Raw genomic sequence first — 25,452 nt, 5'->3', positions numbered from 1 at the left:
GTGGTATCTACCTCAGAGGGAGCTTCTCAGAGGGAGAAGTACCTGAACATTTACCTAAATCCATTGGTAGGTTGATGGGCTGCTGTCCCGGCTGTGTCACCTTTAGGTGTTAACCTCTCTATGTGATTGTCACCAGGTTGGACCGCACTGCATGAGGCATGCAACAGGGGTTACTATGACGTCGCAAAGCAGCTGCTGGCAGCCGGGGCAGAAGTCAACACCAAGGGCCTGGATGATGACACTCCGCTGCATGATGCGTCCAACAATGGGCACTTCAAGGTAGGCTCATTAGCAGTGACTGTCAATAGACATATTACATAGTTTTGTTTTAAAAAGTTTGCTCACAAGTCTCTGGAGAAAGGAAATGGTCTGCTTGTCAACATTTATCTTTGGCATTTATTTTCTGTACAAACCATGTTTCTTCTCAGTTATGTTTAGTACAGGATTAGAGGTGGTTTTTATTGCAATACCGGGGACCTGCAACTTCTCTAGGGTTTTTCTTGTTTACTACTGATTGCACCTGTATGTTTGGATTGTTATAGGTAGTAAAATTACTCTTGCGATATGGAGGGGATCCGCGTCAAATCAACAGGAAAGGGGAGACGCCTCTAAAAGTGGCCAACTCCCCCACCATGTTGAACCTGTTGCTTGGTAAAGGCACTTACACCACCAGTGAGGAGAGCTCTTCAGGTCAGTGTATGGTTAATAGCAACTATATGATATGGAAGGTGTGATTTAAATTTTTTAACCCTAAACTAAAATATTTTGGTACATTTGAATTTTATGTGTGGGACTTAATTTTGTTTTTTTTTTGCTCAAAAGAATCCTCAGAAGAAGAAGATGCACCATCATTTGCTCCATCAAGTTCTGTTGATGGTAATAACACAGACTCTGAGTTTGAGAAGGGCCTGAAACTGAAAGGGAAGAACCTAGACCCACCCAAAACCACAGTGACTCCTGTGAAGGACGAGTATGAGTTTGATGAGGATGATGAAGAGGAGCGGGTCCCCCCAGTTGATGACAAGCACTTGCTCAAGAAAGAATTCCGCAAGGATTCTACGAGCAAAGCCAACAGCTTAATTTCCATCCCTAGAATGGAAGTTAAAACCTATTCCAAAACCAACTTGCTGACACCAAAGAAGACTCCGCGGCGAATCCTTTCTGATACCAACAGCTCAGATGAGGATGACCAGACCTTTTCACGAGCTCCCATGGCAAGGCAACCGACAACGACAGCAAATGCCAAAAGGCGAGACTCTGGAACTCTGAATTCCAAGCAGCAGAAAGAAAAGAATAAAGTCAAGAAAAAGAGGAAGAAGGAAACTAAAAACAACACCAACAAGGAAGTGCGGTTTGAAAAAATCAGTGACAAGTTCTGCACTTCTGAGTCAGATAGTGGGGATGTGGAGAGCGAGGATGATAAAGGCTCTATGAAGAGCTCAAACTGTGTTAAGGACTCTAATCCTCTGAGCCTTAAAGAATCATGTGTCTTCAGTTCACTCTCTGCATCGTCCACTTCCTCTCATGGCAGTCTGAGCTCTCAAAAAATGCCGCAGTCTTTGGCAGAGCAGCACCCCAAGCAGTGGAGAACAGATGGCTGGAAGACTGTGTCCTCTCCAATGTGGTCAGACGTCAGCTCCCTTTCAGACTCTGTGAGAACTAGACTCTCAAGTGAGTCTGACTTCTCATCGGCTGACTCAAGCATAGAGTCTGTAAAACACATGAAGAAGAAAGCACAGGAGAATAGGAGGAACAGTATGCATGGCAACTCATTGGATAAGAAAAGTTCTTTGGAATTCACCAAGAACTCCAACTTGGATGGATCGGTCTCCAAGGCTGACAAAGATGGAAAAGTGTTAAAAAAACATAAAGTAAAACACAAACACAAAAATAAAGAAAAGGAGAAGCCTCCTAGCCTCGTACTTAACCAAGATATGAATGAAAAATTTGTGAAAAGTTTTTCCTTTGATTTTGACACACGACAAAAGTCACTCATCATGGAAGCAGAGTGTCCTGCAGAAAGTAAAGCCAGGCTCTCTAAACATGAAAAAGACCATTTTAAAAAGGATGACAGGCTGTACAAAGGCAAACTGGAGGATAAGGAATGGACTCCTGGAAAAGAGAGTAGCAGAGCATCTAAAGAGGAGAAAATGAAGAAAACAAAAGAAATTTCAAAGGAGAAGACAAGCCGTGAGGACAAGGACAAGACCCTGAAAGCTGATAAAGACAGAAGCATAAAGGACAAAGAGAAAGCTAAGGACGAAAAGCAAAAGACCCACAAGGATGAAAAAAGGAAGAAGTCCAGGGACAAATCCTCCAAAACAGACAAGAAGCCTGAACAAATCGAGGAGAAATATTTCAAATTGGAGAAAGAAAAAAATGTAAAGGAAGATCGTGAAAAATCATCGAAAAAGGACAAAGTACTTAAGGAGGAGCCTGATTATGAGGACTATGATATTAAGAACCATTTTTTAGAGGACAGCAAGCTCAGTCCCTCGGATGATGACCATGATCCCTGGGTCTCAGACCTGTCCTCTCAATCCTCTCTCTATGGAGATGATAGCTGGGATGTTCCAATAAAAGAGCACAAAGGATATAAGTCAAACACGGTCAAGCTTATTGTAGAGACAGTGAAAGATGATCGAGAACGGAGAAAGGACAACAAAGTAAAGGACAAAAAGCAAGAACACAGCGAAAAGCGTAATGAGAGAGAGACTGCATCCAAAAAGAGAGAGTTTTCAGAGAAAGGGAGTGAAAAGAAGAAGGATTCTGATAAATTGAAGCTGAATTCTAGCTACCTTTCTGAAAAGGACAAAAAGAAGAAAGAGTCTGCTGACAACATCAAGGAAAAGAAGGACTCTGGTGACTGTGGTAGAGACAGAAAAGACCCCTATGACTTCACAAAAGAAAGGAAAGATTTCCGATTTAAACAAGATGATTCTTTGAGAGATGAGTATGGTAGTGACAACTTCTTTAAAGATAAATCTGATATTGACTCTTCGGTAAAGCTGATAGAGGCCAGAGAGCGAAACCACTCTGGAAAAGATAAGGAAAAGAAAGCAGATGGTTTGGAGAAGAAGGATAAATTAAAAACTGACAAAAACAAAGAGAAACCTAAAAATATCCAGGACTCAGAGAAGGATAGGACAGAGAAAAGCTCTGCTGAAAAACCTCCAAAGGAGAAGGACACTGACAGAAACTCAAAGGATAAGAAGGAAGCCGCAAAGGAGAAATACAAAGACTCGTACAGTAAAGACAAAGAGAGGAAGTTATCTTCTGAGCAGATTAAAGAAAAGAAAGATAAACACAGTGAGAGAGACAAAGATTTCCTAGACATAATGAAAGAAGAACGAAAACCCGAGAAGGTAAGGGAAAATACCTGGAGCGATATTGCAGACATTTTCACAGATGAGAGTGAAGATGAAGACGACGATTACGGTGGTTGTGTAGGTCTGTCAGACTTGCAACGGAAAGATCCCACACCTGACAGGGATGAGGTGGATGCCTTCCTTGAGAAACACAGAAAGTACTCCACAGAAGGGAAGCAGCACTCGGATAAACAGAAAGAAAGGGAGTATAAAGACAAAAAGAAACTTTCATCCGATGGAGGAAAAGAGAAAAAGGGTTCTGACAGACACAAAGATAAAAAGGAAAAGGACTCTGGAGATGGCTTAAAACACAAAGATCGCAAGGAGCGGGTATCTGTTGATTCAAACCAGGATAAGAAAAATAAGCAAAAGTTACTGGACAAGAGGTACTCGACTGAAGATAAGCTCAAAGGAAAATACAAGGATAAAGTTGACAAAGACCACCTGAAGGACAGGAAGCTCTTCAAGGGCAGTGGTGAGAATGAGAAATCTCTGTTGGAGAAACTGGAAGAGGAGGCCCTAAATGACTACAAGGATGATTCCAATGACAAAATCAGTGAGATCTCTTCGGACAGTTTTACTGATCGTGGCCATGAGCCAGTGCTCAGCAGCTTCTACGACTCCTCCAACAACAGCCTACCAGATATCGCTGAGGAGAGGAGGGACTCTCTCTCCATTTCTTATCCACAAGATAAGTTAAGGGAGAAGGAAAGGCACAGGCATTCATCGTCATCCTCCTCCAAGAAGAGCCATGACAAGGACAAAGAAAAAGTAAAAAAAGAGAAGGCTGACAAGCGAGAAAAACTAGAGGAGATAAAAGACACTTACAGGCGAAGAGAGAGTCTACCCTTTGAAAAGGAGCCCATGCCTTTGGAGGCTGACCCATATACTTTTCCCTATGGGACTAAGCCTGATGGAGAGGATGATTTGGACAAAACAGAGTTTGAAAAGGAGATGTTTAAAAAAGCTGCCAAGGATAAAGCTAGCGGTGTCATCAAAGACAAGAAGAAAAAGACTAAGGAAAAAGTAAAAGAGGAGAAACACAAATACACTGAAAACACTTTGAAACACTCAAAAGAAAGTCCTCAGACAACTAATTTAAAGGAAAAGTCGAAAGAAAACAAGGACAGAAATAAAGATATTTTGGACAAAGATGGAAGGACTGATTCTGTTAAGATGAAATCAAAAGATGATGACAGAGTTAATCAATCTAGAGACTCAATTCGCAAAGACAGCCGTCCACGAGAAAAGCTTTTGGTCGATGGTGATCTCAGGCTAACAAGTTTTGGAAAAATGCTTAGCCAAAAGGACCAAGAAATTGAAGAGCGCCATAAAAGGCATAAGGAGAGAATGAAGCAGATGGAAAAGCTGAGGCACAGATCTGGAGATCCCAAACTGAAAGATAAAACCAAATCCAGTGAAGAGTTGCGCAAGAATCGCACAGAGTCTTCAGTGAAGAAAACAAATTCATTTGAAACTTTGAAAGAGAAGAAGCTCAAAGACACAAGCCTTCCATCGCAGATAATGTCTCCTGAAAGAAAGTCGCAGCCTATGGACAGTCAGAATACAAAAGATTGGCTATCTGGGCATCCAATGACAGAGAACCTACCTGCATCACCAAGGCCGGATCAAAATAAGCTAACTGGTGTTCCTACTCCTACATCAGTGAACTCATGTGAAGAAGTCATGCAAACTCCACGCACTCCATCCTGCAGTGCAGAAGACTATCATGATCTCATGTTTGATGGCATTGACTGTCCAAACTCATGTACTATGCCCTATATCGATAGATATTCAAACACATCACATAGTATCCAAGAAAATGGCTGCCTAACTCCAGCAAAGAACCTTCAGATGCCCACACTTAGTCATTCTGCTTCAGATGATGTCAAAAGGCCTTTGGAAGAGGAATTCAAAATGGACTCAGACCAAAACTTCCTCCTAAAACAAACTATGCCCGATTCTGAGTATGAGCCCACGGCACCACACCCTCCAGAGGAGAAGCTTGTGTCAGTTGACAGGCTTGATTGCATCTCTCATCCAGGTTTTTCACCTGATATCGGAATGCCGTCCCCAAGGCTTGAACCAGCTGAGCCTGCTTCAGATGGGGCTTCAGCTGCCACAGCTGACACTGATCACCTCCCTGACAACGTTTACAATAACCTGTTGCTCAAGCCATCAACTCCAGTGCACAGACCTGATCCTCAGGAGTCCTGTATGGATATCGTTGCCCCTCCTACTCCTGCCCCTGCAGTTCTCCCTCCACTGGAAATTGATCTGTCAGAGCCCCACCATCTTTTGCCTCCCTCACCACACAGCGAGCCAAGTCTAGTCTCCTCTGATCCTGTCAATCCAGATGTCTTTGTGCCACCAAGTGAGCAAAAACTTGAGGACCGACATGAGGAGGAGGAGGAGGAGGAAGAGGATGAAGTCGAGGAGGAAGATGATGACGATGAGGAAGATGATGTAGAAGACTTAGAAGGTGACAATAATGTTGGAAAGCCAGCAGAGCATCCAAGGGAGAGCTGTACTTTTGTTCCATGTGTTACCGGGCATTTGAAAAGAGACTGGTCTGAATCTCCAGAGAGAACTGAACCAGAGGATATAAAGTCACATATACCTAGTCAGCCTCCTGTAGACACCATAGAAGATCCCAGTGATCATAGCGGAATCAGCTGGACAATGAACACTGAGATACTCTTGAAATCACCCCAAAGGCCTTTTATGGAGTTGCCACTGTCCTCCAAGATCATTCCTGGCCCACCTCCTGAAGATGGTCTGCAACAGCATCTCTCCATGGCATTGCCTTGTCCTCCATCAGAAACACCACCCTACCCAGTTTTTTCTCGGTCTTACTGTCCTTCACACAATCCAGAGTCAGATTATGAGGGCCAGAGGAATGCTGCAGATGAAGTCACTACTCCATCAAAGTCAGTTTCAGCACCCGTGGAGACTGAATTAAACTTTATATCCTCCAACAGATTGGAGTGCTTTTTCAATGAGTGCAAGCAGTCTTCAGAAGATTGTGGGGTAGCTTCAGAATCTCAGTGCTTAGGGGAAGACAACCATCAGGATTCCCTTAACTACATAGTTGAAAACAGTGTGGCCCCACCTATTAGGCATGAGCCAGTGGTACAGTGGCCAGACCCTTTTACAAGTGCAGTGGATGATTTAGATTATCTGCCATTCTCCCTGCCAGACTTGCCACTGCAAGACAAGGAAATGCAAGACCCTTCTATGGAAGATCCAGAATTGTCTGACTATAAGCATGCCCCTGTTCCTGTTGATTCACCACTTAATGAAGTCAAAGATGAGTCTGACTGTAATCCACTAGACATACCAGGTGAATCTGATGCCCCTTGTTCTCCTGCCGTTGTGCCATTAAGTGGGCCTGTACAGCAATGCCTTCCAAGTTCAGAAAGCAACAGCCAATCTGAGCAGGAGTTGGAACCAGAACTGCAGAAAGTTCCTGAGAATGACTCTGTGGATATGGTTCCTCCAAAGGATGAGGTGGTGGAGGATGAGAGAGATGGACATCATGGTAACTTGCAGTTTAGCACTGCTGACTGCAACAGTAACGAGGAATATTCTTCTGTTGACTCTACAGTAAACAATGACCAGTCCATTCTAAATACTCTTCCTCCATGTCCTGAGTCCGCAAGCAGTGTGGACTTGGACAGCACTAGACAGACTCCACCTATTACAGCACCCTCTCAGAGGAGTCCAGTCCATGCTATTCCGGTTTCATCGATAGTCTCACAACCAAACCCGCTTCCGGTGTCGAAAACCCAAGAAGTGGCTCCTAAGACAGTAATCCCACCGACTACCGCTGAAGTTCCCAAAAAGCCAGAGGAGATGCCATTGAGGATGACCAGGAACCGAGCTCAAATGCTGGCCAACCAAAGCAAGCAGAACAACTCTGCTATTGCTTCTAGCGTGACATCATCTGCATCTTGTCTTGGCACTATCGGAACCCCCTCCATCACCACCACAGCCTCCTCTGTTCCTGTTGAAAAAGAAAAGGAACCACCCATCTCCACATCTACTCCTGTCTCCAATTCCATTACCGGAGTGGTGGTTAGCAAGAACAAAGGCCGGCTCGTGGAGGAGGACGATCCCCAGGCACAACATCCACGCAAGAGAAAGTTACCCAAGGCAGGCTCGCAGCAGGTTCAAGTTCAGTTGGTTAACACTGCCATGCAGCAAACAAGGGAGATGATTCAGCAGACACTGGCTGTCATTGTCAATGCCATCAAACTCGATGACATTGAACCCTACCACAGTGACCGCTCCAACCCCTACTTCGAGTACCTGCAGATTCGGAAGAAAATCGAGGAGAAGCGGAAAATCTTGTGCTACATCACTCCACAGGCCCCTCAGTGTTACGCTGAGTATGTTACCTACACCGGCTCTTACTTGCTGGATGGCAAGCCCCTCAGCAAATTGCATATCCCCGTGGTAGGTGCTTCTGTCATTTATTTGAGGATGTTTTTAAGCATTTCCTTCTTAGCACAAGAGACAAACCATATGATGGCTGTTTCTGCTACCTTCTCAGATTGCGCCACCACCCTCTTTGTCCGAGCCTTTGAAGGAGCTATTCAGACAGCAAGAGGCAGTCAGAGGGAAGCTGAGGCTACAGCATAGCATTGAAAGGGTACGTTTTAGCTGTTCTGTATGCTTTTTCTTCCGTCTTTTCCATGAAGATCTTTAGTCAGTGGTTACAATTACATCTCATTATGTACGTGCATCGTGCCACCATGTCTTGATTTCTGTGGAATTCCTGATGTAATGTTTGCATGAGATTTCAGATCTTTGACGTCTTGAGTTTGTTCAAGAGGAGTCAGTAGCTGTTACGATAAATTGTCTTTCTTTTTTTTTTTTTTCTCCTTCCCTATTACAGGAGAAGCTGATAGTGTCATGTGAACAGGAAGTCTTACGGGTCCATTGCAGAGCTGCAAGGACGATAGCTAACCAGGCTGTCCCCTTCAGTGCCTGTACCATGCTGTTGGATTTGGAGGTGTACAACATGCCTTCTGAAAGTCAGGTGGGTCACCGCCATAAGTGCATAAGGTAAAAGCAAATCCTGTGATTGAGCTGTAGGAGAAGACCCAAGCAAATGCAAGAAGTGTGGCAGTAATTGAACACAGACCCCTTCACAATGCTGAGCACTCAGAAACTGTGAAACCATGTTGTAAATTGTGTTAAGCGAAAGGAAATCTAATTTAACTCCAGTGTCTATGTTGTCTGTCAGCTGGTATGTGAGCCCCAGCAGTCTGTCCACTTCTTTTATTGACATTTGTGTTCTTTTATCTCAGGGTGATGAGAACAAGTCGGTGAGAGACCGCTTCAACGCCCGTCAGTTTATTTCCTGGATTCAGGACGTAGATGACAAGTATGACCGTATGAAGGTACAGCTTTGTGCGACGCACCAGCGTCCCCGACCTTGCAGAGCCGTGGGGTATTTCAGGTTCTCCGTTACTCTGGACTAAGATGTAGACCGAGTGCATTAAACTAAAACTTGCGTTTTTAACTGCACTACATATTTTTGAGTGAATTGCATATGAAATTTAATCAATCGTTCAGATATTTTTCAGAAGCTACGAATGATAACCCCATAATTCTTTTTGTTTAATGTAATTTAGTTGCCAGTTCCAGATGACATAATTGGATTATAGACTACCTAAAATATTGCTTTGTATACAAGGAAACAAGGAAATGAAATTAAATGGGGATCGTTGTATTTTTATGTTTGTGATCTCTTTGGTAAACGAGGCCTCTTGTTCCCTCCCCAGACATGTCTGTTGATGAGGCAGCAGCACGAGGCAGCCGCCCTCAATGCCGTGCAGAGGATGGAGTGGCAGCTGAAGATGCAGGAGCTGGACCCTGCTGGACACAAGTCCTTGTGTGTGAACGAGGTCCCCTCCTTTTACGTGCCAATGGTCGACGTAAACGATGACTTTGTGCTGTTGCCCGCATGACAGGGAAATGGTCTCACCTTTGTGACGTCGCCATTAAAAACGAACATATGGTAAGGGCTAGCCATCTGAAAAGGAATTATTTCTCGAAGATCATTACGTGTAAAGGAACAAAACTTGCTAATGATTCCCATCTTCAAGAGGAGGAAGCATTTTTTTTTTTACCGGGAGAACACGACTGCACTTTCATCCAGTTCTTTTGTTCAGAAAAAAAGCAAAATGACTTTGCTTTGAAGCAAACCGTCTTTGGTTGATCCTTGGTAAGGAGAGAATAAAATATTTTTAGTCTTCTTGAAAATACAAACCAGACTGAGAAGAACCCTCCTTTAATTGTGGATCAGAACCAGCAAGGGGTGGATCTGCAAAAGACCTAAGATGGAGGAAAATAAAAGGGCAGCAGTGAGAATGGACAAGAGAAAACCTCAAGCTTCTCCTACTGTAAAGGGCGAAGTGTACCCAAGTCACTCCTGGAGGGGGCGGGGAGAGGGGCTTTCCACCAGTATCTTCTTCCATGCAAGGTTCAGCTGAGCCCCCGCACGGTCGTACAGGATCAGCCCTGAAGCCTGCTGGTGCAGGAGGCACCACAGCAGAGCACGAACGGGTTGTCCGCGGTGTTCAGGTCCGTGCCCCAGGCCGTAGGCGTGTACGGGCCCCACAGCCGTCCCCGTAGGGAGGAGAGGAGGCGGGCTGCCTCCAGAGGGAGTCTGACCACGAGTTTGCATGCAGGTTGAATCGGCCTCTACCTTCACGTCTCACATACCTGTTCATTGCAGACAAATGCATGAGGAAAAGAGGAAAATTAAACCCATGGTGACAAGAGGTAAAGACTAAACGGTTAGCAGAAAAAAACCTTTACTCGGGCATTTCATTGTTTCTCTTTCTGAGAAAGTGACTTGAAACACTACAGAGCCAATGTTAGTTTAAAGGAAAAAACTAAATTGTATCCCGTAAATTCTGTACAGTTTTTATATACGTTAACCAATGTATTCTCGCTGCCTTCTAGATAATTTATTTTGCCACACATTACTGCAAAGTTGTAAATAACTTATGTACTGTAACTTCACTCTCAGTTAAGTGTAAAAAATTAATAAAATTATCTTTGTATGTACAGTTCACCTTTGGGAAGCACTTTCCCCTGTAACAATGGGCCAAACCATGTACCCACATTCAGTATTTTAAAGAGAGTCTCCTGTCCACAAGCTCAAAAGGTCCTTCACATTCTGTCCAGTCCTGGTTAAAACTGGTCAGAAGAAGGTAGTTCATAGCCAGATCACAGCTTATAACCCCCTTTTCACATAAAATAGTTCTCAATAAAAAATTAAAAAAACACAATCTTACTCCAGAATGGGTTTTAGATTAGTCAAGGTCTAGTAATGATGTATTACACTTTTTTTTTTTAAACATAATTATCAAAGTTTTAAAAATTTAATCTAAACCGAGAAAATGCCTTTCTGTCGAAGTTTCTTAGTCAAGCAATTCAAAAGCCAAATTAATGTACAACAAATAAGGTTCTAGTCAATTCTGTCCTACTGTAGAAATGGCAAAGATTTCCACTATACCATACAGTGATATACATGTATTAAAATTTTAATTATTACATCTGAGTTTTAGTTAATGTATATCTGTGATTATAGGCACATTACACCTGCTATAGGTTACATAGTATTGTATCCATTGGAATATGGTAGCCTGCCTGTTATTCTTTATCCCCAATTTTAATATATATATTTTTTTTTGCTAAGCTGTGCAGTAGGCTTATTGTAGTTATAATAATTTGCATATAGTATTTAACTGAGTGGAGTGAGGTTTTAGTTCGTTTTTAATTTGCGATATAAAATGTAAAAGGTTATAAAACATCCTTTCTAAAACAACACTTTGTTTGCATTTGCTTTAATTTGAAGAAAGTGCTATTTTTTCCCCTAAGTATTTTATTAGCACAGTTTTACAAACCAGAGAGCGATTTTTTTTTTTTTTTTTTTGGTCCTAAGTGTTGTGTCCCCCCCCCCACAGTCAGAAGGTGGCACTAAAGAGAAGCTATTGGTTACTAAACTGAAAGTTTTGCGGTTTCTGTCATGACAAGGTAGACTTGCATATTTCTCTAGCCTTCTCCAGATGTCAGTTAATTGTTTTTGTTAAGGGGATAGGCCTTGCTCATTTATAATGGTGTATTTTTTAATAATCTTGTAGGCACGGCATCCTTTTTACCTTTCCCAGAGAACCTGCTTTAAATTGTTTAGGTCCTCCTCTCCAAGAGCAGGTTTTCTCTGCACACCGCACTGATGTAATATGCTGCATACCAAATATACTAACATTTGTCAAAATTACAAACTTTCAGCTCTGTGGAGGGAGACAAATTCAGTTTTACTTATTCGTGACTTTCACTTTTACTCAATTTTTTAAGCCACAGTTTGAAAAAAGTCAGTAATCAGGCCTTTATGTTTTGTACAATTTGATTGTAAGGTATATTCCTGTGTTTAGGTACTCTGTGTGCGGGTCTTTAATCCTTATGGTTTAACAGGATGGTTTTTTTAAGGATTTTATTATTTTACAGATAATCAATATCTTAATACACCAGATACACATAAGGCAGTATAACTGAACAAATGTGACATCCTAAAATATCTTAGGACACTTTTGACTCACAGGTAAAAGTATAACATTTTATCTTTTACTGGTTGTGATTAGTTATTCTTGTCCCTTTACACTGACCCTTTTAATGTTTGAAATGTGTGATAAAATTGGTTTGTGGGTCTTTGTTTTACCACAGAAGCTTATATAAATATCCTCTCATAATTCATGTACATCCATTTTATTACTCCCGCTATTGTGGTATATTGCCGAAAGATGATGTTGTACACAATTACCTGCAGTGGATAAACAAAATTGTCAATTTTCATTTGCATTCCAGAGAAGTCTAAACAAACTTCTCTGGACTGGATTTGGCAAAGTTATGCATTTTTGCCCCCCCTCTCCCCCTGCATTGGATGATCATGATAATAGTCTTGAACTCTGTGCTAAGCATAAATACTTCCAACATAGTATTTAAATAGAATGTATTCCTTCCATAAGTCCCGCCTCCCTATTGTCTAACAGTTATGACTAAGTGGTTATGACACATGCGGTTTTATTTTCCCCAGATGTGTTTTTTTGTTTTTATTTCTTTTTTTTCCCATTCAAAACAGAGGCTTGAAATTGTGAGGATCCATTGTCCCAGACCCTTTGTTATACTGTAGTCTGTGCTGTTTGGATGCTGTTACCTAGGCACAAATATGGCTACTTGGCATCTCTTCATGCTATTTAAATGGCAGCATCCCTGCCATCTGGTTCACATCTGCTTATAGTACCTTGTACCTGTCATATTAAGGGTTATCCAGTATGACGGCACCCGTCTTGCTTGGCTAAAAATAAAGTCCATTTTCCATTCATCTAATTGGCATCTTAAATATACATTGGACTTGGTCCTATTTCAAGAGCATCCTTACGGCCAAAATTAAGCCTCGCACTTATTGCAGTGGAATATCTGGCAGTGCTCTCGCCCGTTTCGTGACCTCGCATTGTCGTCCCACAACACCTTACCTCTACTTTTTCAGCTGGACAGAATGCTGAACCATTTAAGTCACAGTTTCAAGCCTTGGTTCCCGCTTATCTGTTACTTTCCCCTTCTATATTAACCTAAACCGGACAGTAGCTGTGTTTAAAAGGATTGAAATCATAACAACGCATGGAGAACTACTCTTTAAATGGTGAAATGATAACCTATTTATTATCTTTGACACCTGTGGTATGTTGGAGCAGTCTCAGATGTGTAAATTTCCCTCTTGTAATGCATAAGCGAGACGTTGTACATAGATGTAAATATCTCCCAGGACATTTTGCACCCTTCTCTTTGTACTAGTTTAAACTTGCGTAGAATGTGGGGTTCTAACAGCAATGAGACAGTGCGCTCGCTGCCGGTGATGTAACAATGTAATTTTTTTTCCTTTTTTTGTACAATGTAGTTCAATTGTGTACATATTGTTAGAGCAGCTATTGGAAGGGGGGCGGGGTTTGTTGATGCTGTCGTCAGTGCTGTAACATCTCCAGTACTGTTACGTCTAGCTGTGTTGATTTACTGCAAAAACAAAATGAGTAAAAAAAAAAAAAAAAAAAATTAAGGAAAAAAAACTAAACGGAATTAAAAAATAAAAATTATTTTCTACAGTTGCATGTACAGAGAGCGGGAAAAATGCTGTTGTCCCTCAGAGATTATGTTCGTAAATAAATTTTAAAAATACATCCTTGGTCTGGTCTTCTGTTTTGTGCAATTTTCTTGCATAGGCATCACCCAGAGGGAATTCTGTGATTAATCAGTGGTTCTATATATATATATATATATATATATATATATATATATATCACCCATTATTTCAACAGATTAATCTATTAATACTGTCTTTTGGGCTTTGATAATGTGGCTCAATATTTTATGTTTATAACTGTTCAACATTTGTCCTAGACTCAAACTGAGTTTTCTTACATTCACACATTTCCATGCATTTTCCATAATTCATCCAGTTCAGGGTCATGGTAAGCTTCAATTTCATCCGAGTCATAGAGCACGTACTGTACAATTTTAAACGCACCAACCCACATATTTAAACAGCAAGATGAAACCCACATGAACAAGAAATGAGAATCAAACCCACAACCCTCTTTGTGTGAGGCCACCGCACCATCTTTCAGTTTAAAAATAATAATTGCATGACCGATAGGTCTCATTTGATTCGTTATTCACTCAAGGCATGATGAATAAACTAAGCTTTTGTGGTGAATAAGTATCATTCATTATATTAAGCAGAGAAATAAGACAAACGTCACATAAATGAAAGGTTCCGGTAAGGATTCGACTAGGGTTGCCACCGGTCCCTTATAATAAGGGACGCAGTGATTTATTTTCCAATGCCGGATGATCCCGTATTATATGGGACGGGTTGCAACCGCAGATTCTACAAACGGTCTAACTAACCATTGATGGCAATAAGGCAGTTCTCCGTAGAGAGTCTGACGGTCCATACCCGAGATCCAGACATATGTATGGGCAGGCGTAGCGTGGAGGGGATGCTGCCCTGGCGTGTAAATGGAATTCAGTTGGTTTCCTTCCAATCAACCTGTTAGGTAATTCACAGCAAAGTGTTGTTTCTATACCAGTCGATTACACCGGGTGGGTTGTTTGGTTGCTGTCGCAGTACGTTTCGGTGTCTGTCTGTATACTGGAATAGCCCATCTATCCACACTGGAAAACGTCTGGCGATTATTTGCTTCTGTTCACGTTGACTGATATTAGCAATGTGTATGCTATACCGTTTGGAGTATGTATGATGCGTAAAAATCATGTGTGTGGTGTCCAGTGTAGTACAGTGTGCAAACCACCCAGAAAACAAACCGACAGACGCAGATATCAGGCACATTTTGGCTGATGCTTGTCGCCATGTGAGGGGGCGTATGCTCTGTAATTCCCGACGCTTATTGGCTCAGAGCGCTATTACACCGCCTTTAATTTCATATCATTTGCATATTACCCGCCCTTTTAAAGTTTTCCTAGCCCGTAGTAATATCCTTGTTCGGACAGTTGTTTTCACTGGTACGGTCTCTGAGAATGGACTTTGAAAGTAGGATTTTTCCCAGAATAGGCGCTTTTGGACGATACAACCGTATCGTGGTTTTCTTCACTTGGATCCCGAACTTTGCAGTAGCGTTTAACCTCTTTTCCAACGTATTTTTCACTCTTATACCCGAATCATACCATTGCGCGCCAGACCCGTCTCTCCTTCCTGCTGCCTGGGCTTTCGGCAACCTGTCTGAACAGGAGAGTCTGAACTTCACTATTCCTTGGGTGAAAGGATCCGGTCTGAGTCATTGTGAATTGTACAAGTACCCCGCAAACTTCACCAATTTCTCGGACAGCATCCCGAGAGAAGTCGTGGCGTGCACAAGAGGATGGGAGTACGCGGAGGCGGTGGGGCTTCATAGTAACTATGTAACACAGGTCAGTATGATGTGTACTTTTTGTTTACGCTGCTGGGAATCAGATAACATGTGAGAATATCCTTAGTCTCTCTCGCTATGTCAAATTCACCGTGAGCTGAACCATCAGAAAATAATAGGAGGCTGAACGCTGCATATATTCATAGGATTTACAACTAGGGATTTGGGCTATTACATATTGTCTGTAATGCATTGTACGTCCGGGTCGGAAGGACTGATACTACAAATGCTATGCTGTCCAGGATTAATAATTGTCAATGGCTGTCTGTTATGTACCAACGGGATGACATTAATTAAAGTTCCTATTTGATATTTGGAATCGATTCCCCAAAGTACATCATCTGAATGTTTGATCTATACAAAGGACCTCTTTGCAGTTTTTCAGTTTTTGTTAAAGATATGGGTTTTACTGATAAACTAATGCTTTTAAGAAGCAGATTAATTTACAACCTAATGCCCAGCTCTGTACGAGGTAGTCTATCTACTTTGCAGCTAGGGTCCGTAGGGCTTGGTTAAATCACCGTGGTCTCCGCCTCTGTGCCTGACATTCATCGCGATTGAATCTAATTTCCAGACTAAGCACATTTTTACATACACTCTGTTTGCGTGTGAGCGCGTGAGTTTGTAGCATATATATAATATTTGGTTTTTGTTAACGTACATGGCTGGGTTTTCTTTGTTTTACTGCAATGAGATTAAGGTCAAGTACCCTTCTGGCATGTGTGAACATAACATGCCCATCAGTGGCGGTTCTACACCATTTCAACTGAGGAGCCGGAGTGAAGGCAGTTGTTCTGTTGGAAGGGCAGATGCATTTCGTTTTAATGTCCTCTAAGTATTATTTACACTAGATTGCCAGAAGCAAAAGACCAGAGGTGGAGACTTAAGGTCCAGAGAGTACAAATCCAGATCAAGATTTTGTTTCAGCCAACCAGTTGGGTACTCTGTGACTGTGACTCTTTGTACTCAGCTGGTTGGTTGAAACGAAATCTTGGTCTGGATTTGTACTATCTGGACCTGAAATCTCCACCTCTGCTTAAGACAATTTTGAAAAGTGATGTTATTTATGCAATGCTTTGCAGTCACATTTTACAGTTTTTACAAATAAGTATCTTACTCTGATTTCTTGTTATAGACTCATGCTTCCACAAGGTTGATAATTTTTTTTCTGTCGTTATCTTCGCTTTTCACCTACTGAAGCGACTCGACCACCAGGCTCATCCACATCAAGGGTCCCTGAATAAAATGTGCGTTTCGCCTGTTCTCCGTGCACAAAATTGTAGCCCACATATTTAAATGTAAATTATAAGTATTGCTATTATTTCAGACCCAAATACCATGCCGCCAGTGATCCATATATGGACAATAAGGGACAATTTTATTTGGTCTCCAAAATAATATTTTAATCATTGTTTTGGAGAAAATACTTGCATGGATTTGCTTAGTATTACAGTATGGATACTGGGGACAGGGAAATCATTAACAGACGAACACCTGCGGCTACAGATGCTGCTGCTTGGTGCTGTGACTCTCTTTGAAGGTTAATCAGGTGCTGTCACAACACATGCATTTAATAAGGATTTTTTTTAAAATGGTGCCCCAAGAATCCTCTTTGCAGAGAAGTGATTTCCGATCATATTCCTATAAAATGTGCCTGACTTGGCCTGAGGAGGAGATAAAGCTAAAAGAGAATATAGCTGGTTGTCTGAACCACAGACACCACACCCTGTGTTTACGTGCGTGCTGTGACCGTCGTTTCCCTTTTGTTGAAAACAAAACCGCACCCTCTCCCCAATCCCCTGACATTTCTTGGCGTTTAACGACTCTCTTCCACCCAGCTTCCTGCTCTCTGTGATGTCACTGGCCCTTTTGTGTTCCTGCAGGAGCTGGGAACAGGCCAGAACTTTCCGTCGCAGGCATTTCCACCACATTCCTTTAGTGGACTAGCCGTTGCGAGTTCGGAACGGAGAGGCAGGATGGGCTGAGGCCGAGAGCAGGGCCTAATCGTCTACGCAGTCATCCTCGTGTGTGCCTTTGTTTTCCATGTCAGTTAGTGCTTGTGTGCCGCAGTAACAGTCAGACACCTCTATAGGTGTATCTGTATTCGTGACATCCCCCTATGAGGTGACACCGAGTCTTTATTACGGAAGATGAAAAGTCCCTTTAACTTTATAATCCGTCTTCAGTTTGAGTGTGAATATCAGCAGAGTCATAATGGTGTGTTTCCATCTTTACATCCATCCTCAAACCTGCATGTTGTCGAAGGGGCTGCATGTTTCATTAAAGGGACGGTAAGGGACGCATATCGGCCTCTGAGTGTGTGGGAATGTGGCCAGAATATGGAAGATGCAGCCTGGGTCCCTGAGCAACAAGTATTACCTGGCTGTGAATGTTTTTGTACGACTTACAAGCTGGTCCATGGGCAAAAAGACAAAAACGTAATGTAGGTGACACTTTCATAGGATTAACTTCTATGGATTAACTTCTGATCGGTTTTGGGGGGTTGGGGAGAGAGACTGATGCTGGCAGTGAAATTAAAAATTTCATAGGTTGTAGGTTTACTTGATGGGGCACAAATATGTAGCAATAACTCGGCTGCTACTGAAGTACAGATCATGAACAAATATAGTTGGTACTTGAGTGAGAAGTTGCATCACGATTCATCAATGGTGGATAAACATGAGATCGGTATTTATCTTGTGTTATTCATGACTTGTTCCATCCGTAGTTCCTTCAGTAGTTCACAAAGTTACAGAATTAACAGATATAGTGACAAATATAGTAACTGCTTGGGATAAAACATGTCATGATTCATTAATGATTAATTAACATGAGATCAGTATGTAAGTAAGATTTAGTTTGTGGTTAATTGACACATAAATAATGGAATAATGCTGTATTATTTGTGCTCCATCAAAGTAAAGTTTAACCATGGAGTTTTTCCTGAGGCTGGGCCCCTGTTTTTCTGGGGGGCTGAATTTGCCGGGGTCCTAGGCTGTAGCCTGAGGTCACGTATCCATTAATCTGCTCCTGTGGTCACATTACAAAATTGCTTTTATAAGATCTGCATCCTGGTCTCTCTGCAGTGGGACTTGGTCTGCGGAAGCAGCTGGAAGATTCCCTTGCAGCACGTCTGCTTCATGCTGGGCTGGATGCTCGGCTATGTTTTGCTTGGTAGCTTTTGTGACAGGTGAGTGTCACTCGCGGGACACGTCTGCGTCTTTCGGCATCGTGTGTGTGGCGGCTTCATGCGGCAGCTGTGTGCTCTGTGTGCAGGTTCGGCCGCCGTCGCGGCTTCCTGCTCTCCATTGGCCTGTCGGGCTTGCTGGGCGTGGCCATCTGTCTGGCCAGGGGACCCCTTATTTTCCTTCTGCTGAGACTCTGCCAGGGGGCCGCACTGTCCGGCGCATTCCTCTCTGCCTACATTACACGTAAGTATCTTTTGTGATGCTGATCAGGCACATAGGCAGGTATTAAAATAACTAGTTTGAACCACCCTCATTAGCAAAATTGATTGAGGGGGACATTTATTGCTGCTGGCAAATTTTATTACTGGCTACTTGCCTACAACTCAAGTTTGGGGTACAATGGTGTTTAAACTCTGCAGTCACAGCCCATTACTCCTCTTTACTAAGTCAATGTCTTTGCTACTGCGATACAAGCTAATACATCCATAAACACGAGATGTATAAAATGTCAACTGTAAATTTCCCAGGATCCTGTCTGAGTTTGTTGCATCCATTCTTTTTTTTTTATTTAAAATCACAATCAGAATTAATCTTATTTGCCATATTCAGCCCAAGCACAAGGAATTTGTTTTAGTGCAATTGATCATATTAAAGTAAAATTTAAGTAAATTGCCAAAGTAACATGACATGTGGGGTGTTGCACAAAGCAGGATTTCCCACTTAGTTGGGTTAGCTTAAGCTAGAAGTCATGATCGATTAATGTTCAATTCAGTTATATTTCCATAGTGCATTTTCACAATGTTACATTGTCACAAAGTGCTTTACATTATCCCTGCCCAAAGCCCCCAGTGAGCGACCAGAGGCGACAATGGCAAAGAAAATCTCCCTAATAGGAAGAAACCTTGGGAGGAACCAGACTCAAAGGGGGAGTCCATCCTGGAGCCGGTGGAGGAAGTCAAATGAGCAAGATGACAAAGACCCAATTCACACTGTCCAAATTTTAAGATTTGAGTCTCAATGTGGGGGGCAGGCGGGTGCTGGTACTGCTTCAGGTGGCAGGATGAACAGCGGTACAGCGGTACAGCAGCAGGGAAGAAAGGCTCCTTACCGAAACTCTTATTGGACAATCATGGATTCTAGCTTAAGTTAACTGTGATAAGTGAGAAAGCCTGCTTTGTGTGACGCCCATCAACATTATACAGTATACACAAGTAAGTGTAGTGAGACATTTGGATGCGGTGTAATGGGACAAACCGCCCGGACAGTCCAGTGCAGAAAATACCCTCCTTTTCCTGTCATTGCAGTCAATGAGGCAGCTGTCGCGTAGTGGCTGGTTGAGGTTTTGAGCGATATACAGTCTAGGTAAACACTTGTGCTTCAAGGTGACTTTGCAGTTCTCTGAACTGCGAAGTTTGTAGATGGTTGACAGGACTATCAGCCTGGCAGAATCAGGCCGCAGCTGCTTACCTAATCTGTGGGTATCTGTGTTTATGGTTCTGGGGAAAGGGACAAGGCCTCCCTGATTCCAGCGAGCTCACGTCAGCATGAGCTAAGAGGTCAGAAAGTCACAGGCAGCGGGGAAAGCGGTGGGATTCTGTTCATTTTTACCCACATTGTTCCCTCCCAAGAACTTTCCTGTCATTGTCATGGAGCGTGTGGATGGGCAAGCCGAGGGTGTGGTGATATGTTTGTGTTGGGAGGTTTGCTGTGGAGTAGCAAGGACTGTAGAGGCAGGGAGAGCGAGCGAGACAGCAGCCCTGCTGTTTGCACATCCTCTAACGTGCAGATTAGGTCCACCTGGGCTGGGCCTGTGGGGGGGGGGGCGGGGTTACGGGCACCTTGTGTATCTATCTACTCAGGTTTAAACCTGCTATTTTTCCCATGTCACACTGAGAGGAGTTTCTAAACTGGAAACCAGCCCCCATGCATGCTGACTGACTTACTAAACCTCACTAAAACCTCTTCTCAAGGTCTCAAACACAATGAATGACCCTGAATAGACAGCAAAACAATTGAGAAAGAACTGAAACAGTATGGTTATGGTTAATTTCCTCTCTTTTGGGTTATGAAAAGAAAATATCCATATGCTCCAAGTACAACCAAATATCACGCAGGCTGATATTTTAATGTAAAGCACAGACACATGCTGTCTAAGTTATAATATTTCTCTCTCCCTCTTCTAGGGCTAGAAATATGTGACCCACCTCACCGACTTATGATGGCGATGATTGGTGGGTTCTTTGCTGTTGGTGCAGAGTTGCTGTTGCCAGGGCTGGCAGTGCTGTGCCGTGATTGGCCAGTACTGCAAGCTGTGGCCACCCTGCCACTGTTATTGCTGCTTTCCTATTGGTGGTGAGTTGGCAGCTGTTGACCCGGCTTTTGTAGGTGCCATGTAATATTGCTAGTGGGTGGAAAGGCTGTGTGACTGTGCATATGTATACATCAGCGTGTGTCTGTGTGTCCCTGTAGCTGCGCCTCACGCTTCCCTGAGTCTCCTCGCTGGTTTTTGGCCACCTATCAGATCTCTCAGGCCAAGAAGGCACTGCAGAACATCTCCACCCAGAACAGGGTGTTTCTCGGGGAGGAGATCTACCCAGCTGAGAGCCTGCTGTCAGGTAGGGTCATGTGACCATGCCAGTGTCCATTCCGCAGTGGTAGTTCACACCGATGCTCTGAAAACCCCCTTGTCAGTATCCCAGAATTCCTATTTTCGCTCCTATTGCATCTTTGCTCCCTTTCTCGTTATCACCTTCGCCCCAGTCTTCACACCCAGGCTTGAATACTCTTGGGACTCCCATGGGAATTTGACAAGCGGGGGAGGGGAGGGGGGGTGGAAGTATGCAGCTGTGGCCAGAGCCATAAGGCCTCGCTTTGTGCTAGGGGCCATTAAACGGGCCCCTAATGTTCCCGTCTCTGGATCTAATTGCATTTGGGCTGTGCAGTGTGCAGCCCTGCGAGGCACATCTATGGGCTGCGCTGCAGATTCCAGTGCTGTTTAGGATGCCAGAGGCCGGGTCGGGGGGGTGTGTCAGGGGCTCACTCGACAGACATGGAGGAGTTCTGCATTCAGGAACATTCTTGTCACTATTACCTCATTAATACATTTTCTAAGGGTTTCCTAGCAACGCTGTTGGTGATTGTGATTGCTGAGGCATGACCGCCGTTGCTCCTGCGTCACGCCGGATGTTTCTGCTTTCCTCCCATCCCCGCTCCTTGCTCCCCCAGAGATTGATGTGGCATACCCGGAGGATTCCCCAGCCCGGTACCACCACATCCTGGAACTATGGCACACTCGCATCATCTGGAGGAACTGCCTCATCCTGGGCTTTACTCTGTGAGTGTTGCCAGCCTGACGCCATGGGGAGGAGAAGCAACAACTCCTGTCCTTCTTGTCATATGCATTCACCTCATGTGATTAAGCATAATTAACTTGGGTGGAGGTGGGCACTTAATACCTGTTTTCTAATTTCTTTTTATTTGGAGAGTCATCCTTTTCGGGCGCAGTGTATGGCTTGGGGGGGAATAGGACACTGCATTTGTGATCAGAAGGTTGCCGGTTTGAATCCCATGCTCGGCAGTGTAGCCATTTTTTCTGTCGGGCCCTTGACCAAGATCCTCCACCCCCTGAAACATGCTCCAGGGGTGCTGGATGGACGGCTGGTCCTTCCCTCAGATGCCAGGCTTCGCTCTCACCTCTCTGTGCGTTTATGTCTTAAAACAGGAGAGCAGAAGACCAATTCCAATGCACATCTTCTCAAACCTTATAATCCTACAAATGGCAAATGAAGCCTCACTTCATTTTCATTTCACGCCCCTCCTAGGTTCATAGGCACAGGAATCCAGTACTGCTTCACCCGGAACCTGCACAGCTTCTCTCCAAATTTCTACTTCAGCTATTTTCTGCGGGTGGTGACAGGGGCGGCCGCCTGCGTGCTGCTCTGCCTGTCAGTGGAGCGCTTTGGCCGCAGGGGCATCCTGCTTCTTTCGGCCATCGTCACGGGCCTGTCCTCACTCCTGCTGCTGGCCCTCACCCAGTGTAAGACCTTCAGCCAGAAACCGTTCAGCCCCTTCCTTCCATCCATCCATCCATCCATTCATCCATCCTTCCGCTAAGCACTTGCACCGGTCTGGGTCAAGGGGGGGGCCTGGAGCTTATCCCAGGCAGCACAAATAGGGGGACACCTCAGATCACTTGGAGGAAACGAATCTTGGTTCAGTAATCTAATTGTTCAACCTGTGATCTCTAGGTATGGAATGTAGGATTGGTTGTCCCAGCATTTTGTAATGGCACTGAAGAACATATTGAGAGGAATTTGCTAATCTTCTGAATTGCATGTAAATTATTCAAATACACGACCCACCCACGCACCGGTACTCCGCGGCACAGGGGCCCCATCCCAGATGACCGTTGCCCACTGACGCCACCTGGTGATGGTTTGGGGTAATTAGCAGAGGCCCGCTCTCAAAGTGCCCTGTCCCGCTCTGTGCTCCCTGCAGACCTGCAGAGCGGCCTGGTGCTGCTGCTGTCAGTCCTCGGTCTCCTGGCCTCCCAGGCCTTGGCCATGCTCAGCGTGTTCTTCGGCGGCGAGGTCATGCCCACCGTGGTCCGGTAGGTACCAGCCCCCCCCCCCACTCCGCCCTCTATACCCCAGGCTGAGGACACAGGTTATTTTACAATGAGGCGTCCTCTATGGAGTGACTCTATGACGCATTACATGCTTCGGTTCATTGAAAGGAAAGGGTGCTGGGTTGCGACCCGATAGTGGGTCACAGGACCATGTTAATTGGGTTGCCTAAGTTAATAAAAAAACAAAAAACTTTTTTTTTCCAGTGTCAGACAGTGTTTGTAATGGCGTTACTGTGGCATTTTTTACGAAAGGGATTTTGCTCAAATTTTTAAAAAATTCGGGTCATGACACATTGACCAATGAAAAATGTGGGTCCTGAGGCTAAACCTGCTGAGAACTACTGATGTACTGGATTACGCTCAGCGTGCTGTGAATGCCCAGGGATGCGAAATGCCTGCGGCCTGCAAAGTGCTTCCTGCATCCTCTCCAAAGCCCCGGCAGCAGTAGGTCAGGTTTCACAGACAGCCCCACAGGGTCACCATCACCTGTGCTGAAGAGCGTGTGCCCGCTGTCAACTGGTAGATGGGAGGGATAGTGTGTGTGTGTGTGTGTGTGTGTGTGTGTGTGTGTGTGTGTGTCCATCGCCCCCTGCTGACCCGATACTTCCCACCTCTCTCCTCAGGGGTGGGGCCCTGGGCCTGGTCCTGGGTGCAGGCTGTGTTGGCATGGCAGCCTCCTCCCTCATAGAGCTCCAGAACAATGGTGGCTACTTCCTGTACCACGTGGTGTTCGCCTCCTTCGCCGTGCTCTCTGTGCTGTGCGTCATGCAGCTGCCCGAGAGCAAGCGCAAGCCGCTGCCCGACTCCCTGCAGGACGGCGAGAACCAGCGTCGCCCCCCCCTCTTCCCGGCCCGGGACGAACGAGACGCCCTCCCCCTGCTCAGGACACGGCTAGCCGATTCTGATTATGACCCTGAAAGCTACTCGCGCCTGGTCACCGCCACCAAGAAGATGCTGGGGAGAGACAGACCGTACAAGACGGCCGCATCGTCACACTGCCCCCTGCTGGCCACTGATGAATGTGCACAGGACGCTCAGGAAGAAAAAGCACTGCACAAAGAATCCTCCTAAGCCCATCCCTGGTGTGCCCCCCCCCCCCCCACCCCCCATCCCCTACCCGCTGTTACCACTAAAACCCGTGGGAGTCTCCTCATGGGATCGAAGGGACTACAGTCTGAGCTGGACTCTGACTGCTATGTCGGGAGTAGTCTGCAGAAACGGAACGGTGCTATCAGTGTGTCGCTTGAGCCAAAATTAGAAATGACCGTTCAGCTGACGGGTGTCGATCTGAGGCTGTGGGTCAGTGTCTCCCTGCTGTATCCTTCCTCCATGCACTGGTACCGTTACGGAGCCTCATGCTGTGTTTCTGGCACATTGCTCTCATTGTTGGCTTGACCGTGCGCCTTAGATTCAGGATGCGGTGCAGCACTTGCATGAATCTACAGTCTGTTTCACTCCATCAAAAAAAAAAAAAAAACACTTGTAAGATCATCGTTCATTTGCTCTCATGTTGACTTTTTCTCCCGGTTTGCTCATGTTGGTGAAGTGTTTATTTTGTCATCGCTCAGTGTCACTGAGAACTAAGTCAACACTGCTGGGGAAATTTCTGGCAAAATAATGCGGGCCCGCATGTGCGCAGTGCCCTTTGCTTGTGTAAGGAGGAAGCACAATTTGGTGCTGCAGTAGATGCAGCCTAGAAGTTCTTGTGTGGTGCGGAGCTGGAGACAGGGCCGTTAGCATCTTGCGTTAGCGTCAAGCTCTTTATGGAAGCCTCTGTGCCTCTTATTTGCCGCGAAACACAACCTTGGTGTGGCCTAAATGTCTGGAAGCTATGCTCATTGCCTCTTGCCTTTGCTGCTCCTTTTCCTCACATTTAGGTGACTCTGCATGTTTTGCCTGGATTGTGGTAGTAAGTGATGGTTTTTGTATTTTTAAGAGTGAAATATCCTTTTATTATTTTGCAATAAAATCCTATGAAAAGATCTGTACCAAAAAGCTGGGTCTGTTTATCTGTATATGAACGAGATCATTCTAATTTAGATGCATGGATTTTATTATGGAGTTACTTACTTATTTTAATTAACTCATTACCAAACTCTAATTGGAGTAATTAGCAGTGAAGTAATTAAAATAGATGAAAGATTTTTAATTAGCACTACAGTGTGTAAAATGTTCAGATTTTTCTAGATAAGGATTGCACCCCCCCCTTCCAATTACAGTGTTCAGCCCTCACCCAGCAATTTGTTGGCCGGGTGCCAGTTTTTAAGGAT

The 25,452-nt window shown here is 44.3% G+C and overlaps 2 protein-coding genes across 6 annotated transcripts in view; both read left to right on the top strand.

Annotated features, from left to right (window-relative positions):
• ankrd11 (ankyrin repeat domain 11) overlaps positions 1-13,618 on the top strand; it is a 78,015-nt gene extending 64,397 nt beyond the window's left edge. For all 5 annotated transcript variants that reach the window (XM_049030714.1, XM_049030709.1, XM_049030710.1 and 2 more), the window contains 7 exons: positions 137-279; positions 543-690; positions 823-7,826; positions 7,924-8,022; positions 8,269-8,412; positions 8,684-8,776; positions 9,161-13,618. In XM_049030714.1, the coding sequence (XP_048886671.1) occupies positions 137-279; positions 543-690; positions 823-7,826; positions 7,924-8,022; positions 8,269-8,412; positions 8,684-8,776; positions 9,161-9,346 (7,817 nt within the window). In that variant the 3' untranslated portion in view covers positions 9,347-13,618. The remainder of the gene's footprint in view (positions 1-136; positions 280-542; positions 691-822; positions 7,827-7,923; positions 8,023-8,268; positions 8,413-8,683; positions 8,777-9,160) is intronic.
• Positions 13,619-14,866: 1,248 nt separating this feature from the next.
• Positions 14,867-25,164, top strand: slc22a31 (solute carrier family 22 member 31). The gene is made up of 9 exons (XM_048969475.1): positions 14,867-15,368; positions 18,454-18,557; positions 18,644-18,798; positions 20,739-20,907; positions 21,025-21,170; positions 21,781-21,889; positions 22,377-22,591; positions 23,053-23,164; positions 23,806-25,164. Exons 1-9 carry the CDS (start codon positions 14,979-14,981, stop codon positions 24,251-24,253), a joined length of 1,848 nt encoding a protein of 615 aa, XP_048825432.1. The 5' UTR covers positions 14,867-14,978; the 3' UTR covers positions 24,254-25,164.
• Positions 25,165-25,452: the final 288 nt, after the last annotated feature.

This window comes from Brienomyrus brachyistius, chromosome 11 (assembly GCF_023856365.1).
Source record: "Brienomyrus brachyistius isolate T26 chromosome 11, BBRACH_0.4, whole genome shotgun sequence".
NCBI lineage: Eukaryota > Metazoa > Chordata > Actinopteri > Osteoglossiformes > Mormyridae > Brienomyrus > Brienomyrus brachyistius.
Note: the sequence above shows the minus strand (reverse complement) of the source record. Positions and strands in the feature narration are given on the sequence as shown.